Raw genomic sequence first — 12510 nt, forward strand, 5'->3', positions numbered from 1 at the left:
TCTCCTTTCCTGCTAATCCCTTCCCCATGTAATTGCAAATAAATGTTTTGGGATTACTTAGTTTAATCAGTCTTTTCACTTACCACTCTCTCCTTTTATGTCCTCATAAATAAATTCTTCCATTTTCTCTTTGAAGATTCATTTATACTCCTTTCTGTTTACTTCTTATGTACTCTGTTTTATTTAAGGTGTTTTTCGTTTGTTTCTAAATTTATTTACTGCCTTGATGTCTTCCATATTTCTTGACACATTCAACTGCGGTAGATTTTCTTGTGTGCCAAGCCAGTGAAACAATAGCTATAAAAATATTTTTAAAGGGGGGGGGGGCTTAAAGTAGGATTAAAAAGTTTAGTCATCTTTGACTGTGGGCTCCAGTTCACTACCAAAGTATGCCCCAAATCATCTGGAGCATTTGACATGTGAACAGATTTCTATTAATAAAATGTTTATTCCTTTCTGCTGTGCACTGGACAATGAGCCCAAAATACCAAGTGCATGATTCATCTACTTCACACCAGAAACTGTTCATTGATCAGTTTTGCTGTTTGAGATGCAGAAATGCTGTAGAATTTTTGATGCTGTTGTTCTTATATAGGCTATTTCTTCACTCTGGTTCAGAATGAAAGAGCTACCAAAACTGTTTCAGAAACTAGTTTTTAGCCAGGGTAAAAAGAATGGCATTGTTGCAATATTAAAATAAATCAATAATGATTTGGAGCATCTGTGCAGTAAAGATGTAAGTCACTAACTACATGGTAGACAACTTTTGGAATTTGCAGATACGAAGTATGTTATAGCTACCTTCTCTCACTGGATGACATTTGAACTTCTGTTAAATCGTCCTCTTCTAAGTGAAGTGTAAAGACTGTTTACCATTGTTGGGCTGGATTTGCCTTTTTGATGAGCTCTCTTCTTCTGGGTAGGAAACATTCTTTTGGTAGATGGAACAGCATGTGGAGAAATAAAAATCACAGACTTTGGCCTGTCCAAAATAATGGATGATGATAGCTATGGTGTGGATGGAATGGACTTAACTTCCCAAGGGGCTGGCACTTACTGGTAAGTTTACTATGTTGCCTTTTACAAATTGATTCTTGTATGAAAACTACTTGTATATGCTTGCCAACTGTTGTAATGGATGAAAAGCATTTGTTCTTATTTTTAGCAAAAAGGGGAATTTACAAAAATTCTCCTGTCCTCCCACTTGCACACTTTTGCATGAGCTTTACTCTGTAGAAAAACTCATGCAAGTCTGGACAGGGCCTCTTTCTGCTGATTTCCACTGATTTATTTAGCCATTTGTGTGTCATTGAGGAGTAAGGCTCCTGGACTTAGCGGAGGGGAGTGGGCACAGTATGGCGCAGGCAGGGACCGGGACGCATGGAACTGGAGGTGCCTCTCCCCATCACCACAGCAGCCTGCCATGCTGGACCTTCTAGGCAGACTTCTGAAGCATTGGCTCCAGCGACAATGATGGGCAGCACTTGGAACGCGGTGACTGCTCAGGCAGACCAGTGGGAACGTGTTCTCTGTCTGGTCCTACTGGCCTCCTTTTAGCCAAGCCCTGCCACGGAGCCCAAAGTCAATTGTCTTGGCTTCCCCATCCTTCCTCCTTTCATTTGTGGGTATTCAGGTGTGCTTTTTTCGTTGCGCGAGCTGTACATTTTCATCACAACTTTATGGTGGGTGGTTTGTGCATGGGGCCAGATCCATTTGCGGGGGGGGGGGCAGTGTCTGTCTCCCACCCCACTTTGGGGATCCCCTTAAGGGGTCTTGGGGTGGGAGACATCAGGGGTGTGCCTTGCTCAGGGGTTGTCATCCAGCTTCATTCCCAGGTGGCAGGAACCAAGCAGTGGCTTGCACCCATGTGGGATCCAAAGATCAGCCATCCTATGGAGTTTCACTCAGCAGGTGGGATTGTGAGGGTTGCCATCAGACAGCTGGCTGGTTGTCCAATGTGTGGATCCCTGCCCTGTGGCTCACCAATGCTCCAGTGGCTGTAATCAATAAAGTTGTGGCCATAGTTTACTTCATTGTGGTGTTCTCCCTTTGCCACTTCCCATCTCCCCTCTTGCCCCAGGTCCATAATACTCTGCCCTCATGAGGAACAGTTCTTAGAATCCAGGCTATAGTCTTGGTGTTTTCTCCCAATTCCACCAGCTACGCTGATTTTGTTCGTTCTTTGCAACAATATGTTTGAAATGGAAATGTATGTTCGACTTCTGTGCAGTTTCCTTGTAGTTATGCCTGCACTCAACCCCCGTCAAAGACATCTATCTGTCTACTACAGGAGAAGGAATTTTGTTAGGGTGCCTCTTTATAGTGACTTGTATTTTATTTCTTGTCTTTTTGTAGGTATTTGCCTCCAGAGTGTTTTGTTGTAGGAAAAAAGAGCCACCAAAGATTTCTAACAAGGTGGATGTGTGGTCAGTTGGTGTGATCTTTTTCCAGTGTCTATATGGCCGAAAGGTAAAAACAAACTCTTAGAAAATTCCTTTGTTGAGTGAATATAGCAGGTCAGCTTTTGCTTATGTTTCCCAGCATTTCGGAACATTTTTTTTTTAAATAGTATGATTTGAGCGTAAGGAAATAGTCCACTGATTTGGGGTATTGCTACTGTTTGTGTCATGAAATACAGATGCTTTGTTTTGTTTTCCTCCAGCCATTTGGCCATAACCAATCCCAACAAGATATCCTTCAGGAAAATACAATACTAAAAGCCACTGAAGTACAATTCCCAGTGAAGCCTGTTGTGAGCAATGAAGCCAAGGTAATGTTTGTGAACTCAAGCTATACATTCTGGTGGAACCCATTGTAACTACCTCTTGATGTATTGCTTTTTAAGGGTAAAAGTCAAGGAACTCCCATATATATCTATAAAAAAAGAGATAGTCCTGAGCACAAAATATAAACAAGCTTATAACAACATTAGGAATTAATTATTGACAAGTTACCTTTAAGTACAAAACAAATTAAAAATAAATATTAAAAGTAAATGTTTCCAATTTTTGTAGTTCAAAATTCCTGGGGAAATTTGCAGTTTCTTTTATTTGCATTTTGAAGTACTGTTCTCGTAGGAAACTAATTAGAGGTAACTATTTACCTGTGAAAATATTTTGAGATACAATGTGCCATATTGGAGCATCTCACCCACCAGTTCCAGGTTCTTTGATATTCTAGTGGAGATGTGAGGGCCCGGGGGTGGGGTGGAATGCATTTTCCCCTTGAGGCTTTGTTTTTCAAATTTTTCCAGTGAAAAAACTGAAAAATTTGGGGAAGCACTGGAAAGCAACTCCTGTGAAATATTTCCTTTTACAATGGGTAAAATGCTGCTTCAGGCAAGGTTTTTCACACTAAAAATGTATAGCATGAAAAAGTCTGAATATTTTTTCAGTTTTTGCAATGGAAAGATTGCAGAATTTGGGGGAGCACTGAAAAATATTTCTAGGGAATATTTTCTCTTTTTGAATAAGAAACTTATAACATTTTTCACTCATTCCAAATGTAGAAAATTGAGGAGTTCCTCAGATTTGTTTTTTTCAAATAGGAAAACAGAAATTTTGATGAGTGCTGGGGGGAAACAAACTCTTGTAGCCGTATCTACAGTATTTTCAAGATTTTTTATTTAAATGTAAATAATTTTGGCAAGAGTTAATGTACTATTATGTGTTTAATGATAGTACATTATCAAAGAGTTTAGTGTTTTCAGTGTTATAGAGTTTAGCTTAATATCCAGGCATGCTGACAGTCCTGCCTGTTGTGACTCTGTGAGTTTCCATCAAAATAATATACTTCCTTCTATTTTCTGTCTTCAACTCAAATGGCAAAAACCACCGTGCAGTTTGTAAAAACTCTTTCAAGTATTGGGTATATTACAGAAAATGAAGATATTTCTACTTCTAAATTCTCTAAATATACCAAATAGTACAATTTTATATGCTGACTAAGTTTAAGTTTGATGGGAAAGTAAATATATCACATGTTTTGTTTTTCCACAAAATTTCTGTTCCCCTCCTCATATGTTGTTTTTCTGTGGCTTCAAAATTTCCAGAAATTTCACATCTCTACGTTCCAGTAGGGCTTTAAAAAAAAGAAAAAAGGATACACCCTTTATTTCATCATTTTAGTGCTTTCCTCTGTACAGCATCCTAAAAGTGATTTAAATCTGTTTCTAATGTACCATTATGTTTCCACTGATGTCACCCATTTTTAATGCATACTGCTTAGAAGGGATGATTGCAGCTGTGGACCGGTGTAGACGTAATGAAGGGGCTTGTTTTGTAACCACAGTGGATCGATGGGAGACGGGATTGGGAGCGAATTCTTCCTGCCCTTGCCCTTCTGAGCCTTAACAGCAGTTAGTAGTAACCAAGGCTCCTTCTTATCTTGGGTTTAAATCAGGCCTTATATCTATGTTTAGAAGTGTGCCATGGTCAGAGTTATATGTAGTGTGTGCGTGTGCAGTGCTGAACTAGTCTCGTTCTGCAAGAGGAAATATTCTCTCCAGAGGTGGAAATATTTGGGGGGAGCACATGGTTCACTCCCAATCTCTTCACCACAATTAAAAGAGCCTGTTGGTTACATCTGCACTGTCTCTTTATGCCATCTAATAACTTGTTCTCATGAAAACGTAATCCTGAATCCTGTGTATTCTGCTCATGCAAAATTTCCCATTTTTATTCCCCAGTATGCTGCAGGCCCCCTGTTTCTGAGGGTCCACTGAGGATCCCCCCCGAAGCAGGATTTTGGAGAACATAGTGGCTACAGCAGAAAGGGGGGCGGGGATAGAAAAACTCAATTTTATGCATAAGATCCAACCCTGTCATTCATTGTGAGCTGCTCATGGAAATAGCATATGGGTGGGGGGGGGGGAAAGACTGTAGACCACTGTGCTGTTGCTTGCAGTCCCTCACTTGTTTAAGCATCTACTCAGATATCTTAATCTGGAAGAGGACTAAGAAAGAAAGGTGGAATTTGCATAGATAATGAACAAAGGGCCTAGCCCCACTCCTTTCTGATCAGCAAGACAGGCTACATTTTCAGGTTGCCTACTACTGAAGCGCACTCCGACCTGGATAGCCCATGCTAGTCTGATCACAGACGTTAAGCAAGGTCAGCCCTGGCTAGTATTTGGATGGGAGATCAAGGAAGTCCAGGGTCATGACCCAGAGGCAGACGCTGGCAAAACACCTCCGAACATCTCTTGCCTTGAAAACCCCACGGGGGTCACCATAAGTCAGCTGTGACTTGACGGTACTTTCCACCACTATTGAAGCATTCATTAGTTAGTGCTCTCACAGTACGGTGATTTAAAAGTAGCAGTGGAGATTTTCTGTTCAGTCTCCACCCAAGGTAAGCAGGTTCTGTGCGCTTGGCAAGGCTGGGCTTGCGCCTCACTTCTGGGCTTGGATTAAAAATCCGTGCTGCTCAAGATTCTCATTCCGTTTCCTCTGGGTGTCGTATCACTCCCCTTTGCCCATTCCAGTGGTTTGCTTTCTCAATTCTTGACAAAATTCCAAATTGGTTGCATTCCAAATATTGAAGTCGGCATTTATTATGTTAATTTTAAGTTCACGTAATTTATTCTAACGGCAAAAAATTGGGGCCGTTGCCAGTTCAGAGTATATAATACTAGTCCTCCTTGGATGTAGTGTAAACGGTATGCCGAACCAAGAAAATACGAAATCTGCGCCAAAAAAATGTGCCATTAAATTACATGGTCATGAAGTTACACTAATAATGAATTGCTGGGCCAATAAATGCTTGTTTCTAACTGTGGTGTTGAAAGTAATGTAGCCTGTAAGTACTGCAGAATGGTAAGTGCTCTATAAATGCTAAATTGTCAAAGTGCTTTATAAATATTCACAGTACTAAGAATCCTGTACGTTTGAGCGAAATGGATTGGGGGAAGAGCTGTAGCTGAGAATAGCCTAACAACATCCCGCAAGTTCAGCTCTGAGTTAAAATTTGAACCAGGGATTTCCAGCTGTTGATCACGGTGCTGTACCACCCAGGGTATAAGACTGCCCAGCGCTCGAGTGTGTATCCATAGCAGGATCCAGTGAACCACTTGAATATTTTTATTTTGGGAGTCTTATACAATTATTTCTACCAGAGAGGTGAATCATAAAGCAGAACTCATTCCCTGTGGAAAGGGTATACTGACCTCTGTTCCTTTCCCCGCAGGCCTTTATCAGGCGTTGCTTGGCGTACCGTAAAGAGGACCGGTTTGATGTCCATCAGCTGGCTAATGACGCTTACCTTCTCCCACACATGAGAAGATCAAATTCTTCAGGAAACCTGCATATGACTGGACTGGCAGCCTCTCCTACACCACCTATATCGAGCATTATTCCCTACTGAAACTTCTTCGCACAGAAGGCTTTTGCCGTGTGATACCCTTTGCAGTTTGCCAGAGTGGACTTCTGTTCAGAAACACCCGATTAGTGTTCTTACACAGCAGGACAAGTTTAACGATGGTGTTTCCATACTGTGGCAGTTCTGCATGAAGTCATTTCATGTGATGGGACTCTGGATCATGGTCTGTGAAATAAACGTCCCCTTCTGACTTTCATTTGAAAACATGGAAGGCCTGACTTTAGCTGCTGCCTCCCAGCAGACGTACTGCATTTTAAGACTGAAGATAAAGGTGTATGTTGAACTCGGGAGGAGGGGGAACACTGTAAATAATCTTTTTAATACTTTAAAACACATTTGGTTGATACTGGAGAGTTCTAATAAGGAGGGTAGTTTCATTATTTAAATAAAGGAGAAACGAAACAGAGCACAGAAGTACAACTTGGTGCCTCGACACAACAGCTAGACAACAGAATCTTTCTTCCCAAGAAGTCCATTGTTTCAAAAACAAAACACACCAAAAAACCAAAGTTACAGAAGAGTGCCACAGCTGTGTATGTTAATTTCTTTGGATAGCAGTGATTTAGTATTTTGATTTTAATTTGTTTGGGGGTGGGGTGGGGAAGGAATGCTTTAAAAACTGTTGGTTGGATGACTGTATTTCCAAAGGGGGTGGGAGGAAAAAAAATGGCTGTTCAGTGAGGTAGCAGAAACTAGCTTGGAACCTAGTTCAATTATTTAAATGGCATTGCAATACTTAGCAGTGTTGTGAACTGCTAACTGCTACCCAGGCTTTTGAGGAGGGATTTACAAAGGCTATGTACGTAACCAAAAGCAAGCAGGTAATGTTCAGTGTTTCTATGCAGGATTATGACAAATTCCCTTCTAACTCTATTGTAAATTGTTGTACAGATGTCATATTTTCAGTTCAAAAATTTCAGCAACCTTATTCCTGTACAAATGTTTAAAAGTATGGCTTTTTCTAATTGGATATTGTATTTTTTTTAAAGTCTCCTTGAAGGCGCTTTTAATTGCTGCTAAATGATGTTGCTTTTGCTTTTGCAAAACAGAAAATCCAATGACCTCCTTAAGGTGCAAGTCAACTGTACGTCCTAGAGAGACTGAAAGTAGATAATTCATTAACAATCAAGGCATGTAAAACCGATCTGTGTTGGAACTATAAAGTACAGTTCAAGTCAGTTTCCTGAGCTCTTGAGTGCTGGAGCACGTTGATACTAGATGTAGAAGTTGTTTATGGTTATTCTTAGTTTCTGGAAGTTCTGTCTACAAGGTGGGAAGATGTTCTTCTAAAGAGATGTTTCTTGTGGCTTGTACAGATATTTTAAAAATGTGAAACATTTTCTAACTGCCTTGTATGGTAGAAACCTTTTTTCAGAATGCAGTATCTCCCCCCCCCCACAAGATTCCTTTTACTGTCACATTCATAATGCTGAATTCCTGTACGTAATTTTGTCCATGTTGCAGAAAGGGAGGCTGTATTACCACAGGTTTTTTTTTTCCATTTAATATTGTACAGTTAAACTGTGGCTCTTGTTTCTGACGTTGCAAGCCATTTTGTTTTTGTTGTACATAAGGATTACATTAACTGTCTCTTTAAGATGCTGCTGAAATTGTAGAGAATGTAGCCAAAACAGTAATAAAATAATGACAGTTGGACTTTTTTAGTAGTTTTCATATAATTACTCTGGGGTATGAAGGAAGATGTTCCTAAAAGTTCATCAGTGTGAAGCCATTTATTATCATCCTAGCTATCTACATTTATCAGAAAATGTAATTCCAACATTAGACTATAGAATTTGGGAAGGAAGCTTGGAAACATGGACATATGACTCTGCCTTATCATGAATCAGACCATTGGTCCATCAGTATTGTTTACTCAGACTAGCAGTGGCTCTCCAGGGTCATAGGCAAAGGTCTTTCACATCATCCTCTACCTGGTCCTCTTAACTGGAGATGCCAGGGAATGAACCTGGGACCTTTTGCATGGAAAGCAGGTGCTGTATCACCACTGAGCCATGGCCCCTTCCCCAGTTTGGGTGAGTTGTGCTTCTGGTTTCCAAAACGGCAGTGATGTCTAAAGGCGACCTCATACATTTCACTTGCCACAAGATCTGTGAGCCTGAGAAGTAGTTGGGACTGTGTTTTCCATTCAAGTTAAATTACCAGGATTAAGGAGAGCTGTGTTAGATGGAGGGGGAATTTTCCTGCTGCTACCTCCTGCTTCAACCTGCTTTGTCCCCAAAATAGTGGCTCCCCCCAGGGTCAGTGGACTCCAGAAAGGAGCAAAGGAAGGTGAAGTTGTTGTCTTGAGTAGGAGGGGTAATTGCCAAAAATCATCCCCTTCTTCCACTTCTGCAGGCAGAAAAGGTTAGGAACCCAACCGTGCTTCACATACTGTTGCAGAAGAGGGTAAATCAGAGGTGGTGATCACTCATGCATCATTCCTTCCCTGGTGATAATGCTTTAAGCCTATAAAAGTGTTTTTAGTTCATCCTAAATTTAACTTTTGCAGATCCATAGTAGTGTATTCTACCTAGCATTTTTGTTACTCAGTGGTATACCTGTTCGCTATGCTTTTTTTACACTAGTAAATAAACATATCCCAATTTTCCTTCATTTTGTTGTGGGGGGAAATTAAACCTCAACAAAGAATGCTTGACCAACAAGATTTTGGGTGTATAAGAAATTTCAGATAGGATGAATTAAGGGTTTCCCCCCCTGTTATAGTATTAAATTAAATCCCCTTCTTTTCTTCCAAACATTTAACTGCCTTGAACCAGTGATTACCGTCATAAATAAGGCCATATTCTATCACCATCCTTGGAGAGATGGACATAAATTTAAATGAAATTTAGAGGAAATCTTGACTGAATCAGCTGTCTGGCCTTGATTAGGTGTAGTAACATGCTTTCCATTAGTCCAATGGACAGAATGTGACCTATAGACCCACAGCAAATCAACCAATCCCTATATATACATTTTCACAGCTGACCCATTTCTTAGTATGTGTTTGCAAATGGCAATGCTGTCTTGAGTTTCAATTTTTTCACCCTTTTCAAAAAATAAGTAGAACTATTCTTAATTAATAATATCTACCTGAATGAACAGTACAGCACAATACTACAGAAGTCTAGTCCTAACTGTGTTTCATCTTTGTGGCTTCTGTGCAAGCACACATGGGATTGTGCATACCAGGCCACCCGGGAGGAGGAATTTCTATGATTCTAGAACTTGATAAACTGCTGGGGCACTCTTCCCTCAGTCTTCACCATTGTGAGGAGAGGATTGTTCCTCTAAAGCTCTTTGTCTGTGACTCTGTGAGTTTGTTTTTTGTGCTATCCACCACTTCTCTTTTGTCTTGGGGTATTGAGATGGTGGTGTTTAAGAAATGTGCAGACTGCAGCACTAAAGTGGCCCAGTCCAATTAACGTCTGTCTTGTTCTGTTTGAGGGAATGGCAAACATTGTGATTTGTGAGTTCTGCCAACAGTTTACCCCCAAGGTGAGGCATGGGAGAAAGCACTAGGGGCCTAGACACCTCAGCCCCAAAAGCACCAGCCTCCCTCTCCCAGATGGGCCCAAACACCACATTGGTGTCAGTGCCCTCTTCTTTGGCCTGAGATCCAAGTGGCGACAGGTTCTGAAACCATCATTGACTTTGAGGGCTGTGTCAGAACCGCCCTCAAAAAAGTTCAAGAGGAAACACCTGTCACCTTGACATTGTTCATCTCTGCACCACTTTCTGGCCTCTCCATCGCCAGTGTGTGGCTTGCCTTCGCCTCCTTGACACCAGTCCTCGTCCCCGTCCCCCCCAATACCCAGTTGTCAGTTTCATCACTGTCAGCAGATCAGGAAGCAAGACCAAGCAAGAACACTCTCCCTGTTGCTGAGAGCTCCAGCGTCTCCACCATTGTTGGTCTTTGAGGTGCCTACTCCCCCTCTGGCGTACGTTCCTCCTCTCTCAAAGGCACCAGTGGTGTCAGTGCCAGATCCATCCTCGGCACAGCAGTTCCAGTGGGGTCTTCCCCAAGCTCCATGGGTCTCATGGTGCTTTCCCCCAGTGGGGTCATTGGGAACAGCAACCTTGACAACAACGGCTTCAGTGGAGTATGCCCGTGAACCATATTGGATCTGAGAGGCACCCCTCTGCTCCAGTGTCACTAGGAGTACAGTGCCTTACATCTGCCTCACTCCTTGAAAAGGATGGACACAAGTTGGATTCTCTGGGGAGGAAGATCTACACCTCTGGCACCATGGGCCTTTGAGTAGCCAACTTTATGGTGATTATGGGGAGGTACCAGATGTTCCTTGGAATGTGTGGCACAGTACCTGGACTTCCTCGCCAAAGACAAGATTGCTGGCTAAGGTTTTCCAGGCTGAGGGGAAACAACTGAATGCATCCCGCCACGCCCTCGACTGTTGAACCAAAGCCACAGCATCCAGCATGGCACTTTGACAACACTTTTGGCTTAGGGCCTCTGCTCTACCGGTAGACACCAGGGCGAATGTCAGAGACATTCCTTTCAAGGGGAAGGAGCTAGTCAGCAGCCAGATAGACAGCACCCTGGAAAGGATGTGCAAAAACACAAGCTCACTGAAAGGTCTTTGGGGATTACAGCAGCATCTTCCTCCTCAAGGAAACCAAGGTATTTCCCGAGACACTCCTAAACCAGTACTCTAGGCCCAACTATTACCAATCTGCATAGCAACAGCTCCAGTCATTTCGCCGTCATATCCTCAGCACCATCAAAGCATGAAGCAGCAGGGGAAGCACAGAGGGAAACCTCCGCCTAGCCCTACCTGGAAGCAGTCAAGTAGAGGGAAATTCTTCACATGACTAGCCAGTTCCTTAGCATTTGGCAATCGTTTACGACAGTTTGTTCATGGTTGGTGTTCTGTTACTAAAGATAGTCGGGTTCTATTTATAGTTCATCATGGCTATTTTTTTGAGTTTGAGTCCTCTCCCCACTTCACTTGCCTAACACCTCCCCTCCTGAGCCCCCTTCTCTGCTGAAATCTGAGGTGGAAGCCCTTCTTGAAAAAGGGGCAATTAGGGCGGTTCCACTGGCACATTGTATGCAAGGTTTCGTTTCTAGGTACTTCCTTATCAGGAAGAAAGGAGGGGGCTACAGCCCATTTTAGATTTATGGACCCCGCAATAAGTCATTAAGGGTGGCCAGAATAGTGTCTTTGCACAACATCTTTCCCCTTCTTGACCTGGACATGTGGTTCGCAGTCCTGGACTTTAAGGATGCCTATTTTCACATAGCAATTCATGAGCACTGCAGGAAGTTTCTCAGGTTTCAGTATGGAAACGCATGCTTTGAGTACCGTGTCTTGCCTTTTGGTCTGGCCACAGATCCCAGGGTCTTTACGAAATGTGTGTCAGTAGTCGTCTCCCACTTCAGAGTGAGAGGACGTGTAGTTTACCCTTATCTGGATGACTGGCTATTTGGGGTTTCTTCCAGATAAGATCTACATTTCTCCATGGACATGGCTGTTGAAACCCTGGTCTCCTTGGATCTTTCAGTTAATTCAGAAAAGTCCCACCTGTCTACCTCACAACACGTGGACTTCATTGGGGCCATGTTAGATTCTGTTTAGGGAAAAAACCTCCTTGCCTCTTGACAGAGTTCAGTCCTTGTAAGCCATGATGTCATTTTTCCCATCTAACCACTTACAGAGGGGGGTGCGCATTCAAAAACTATTAGGCATGATGGCCTCAACTACCTCTACATTGCCCTATTTTAGGCTCAAAATGAAGGCACTTCAGAACTGGTTCCTCAGAGTCTTCAAACTCAACATAGCATTGCAATCATGCAGAGTCCATCTGTGTATGTGTTACAGTCCTTAGATTTGTAGTCAAGGGAAGACCACCTTATCCAAAAGGATGGGATCCAGACCCGATAAATGTGATATACAGGTGTTCTCTGGCACTTCCCTTATGGGCTGGGGGACCTATTGTGGATTTTCAGTGAGTGGGCAAGAGAATCCACCCTACATATCAACCTCCTAGATATCAGAGCAATCAGAAATGCTCTCACAAGGTCTGTCTCCCTTTGCAAGGAGGCTTACTGCATATGACATGAGGTTATCCATATGAATGCCTCTCTTCAGGCCATCCACCTGGCAG

General features: G+C 42.3%; 1 protein-coding gene across 1 annotated transcript in view; it reads left to right on the top strand.

Moving 5' to 3' along the window:
* Nucleotides 1-8001, top strand: part of TLK1 (tousled like kinase 1) — a 36672-nt gene extending 28671 nt beyond the window's left edge. Inside the window, 5 exon segments of the mRNA XM_015407278.1 lie at nucleotides 924-1059; nucleotides 2356-2386; nucleotides 2389-2469; nucleotides 2663-2770; nucleotides 6187-8001. Of these exon segments, the coding sequence (XP_015262764.1) occupies nucleotides 924-1059; nucleotides 2356-2386; nucleotides 2389-2469; nucleotides 2663-2770; nucleotides 6187-6363 (533 nt within the window). The 3' untranslated portion in view covers nucleotides 6364-8001.
* The last annotated feature ends 4509 nt before the right edge of the window (nucleotides 8002-12510 follow it).

Source organism: Gekko japonicus, unplaced genomic scaffold, assembly GCF_001447785.1.
Source record: "Gekko japonicus isolate JY-2015 unplaced genomic scaffold, Gekko_japonicus_V1.1 scaffold66, whole genome shotgun sequence".
Taxonomy (NCBI): Eukaryota; Metazoa; Chordata; class Lepidosauria; order Squamata; family Gekkonidae; genus Gekko; species Gekko japonicus.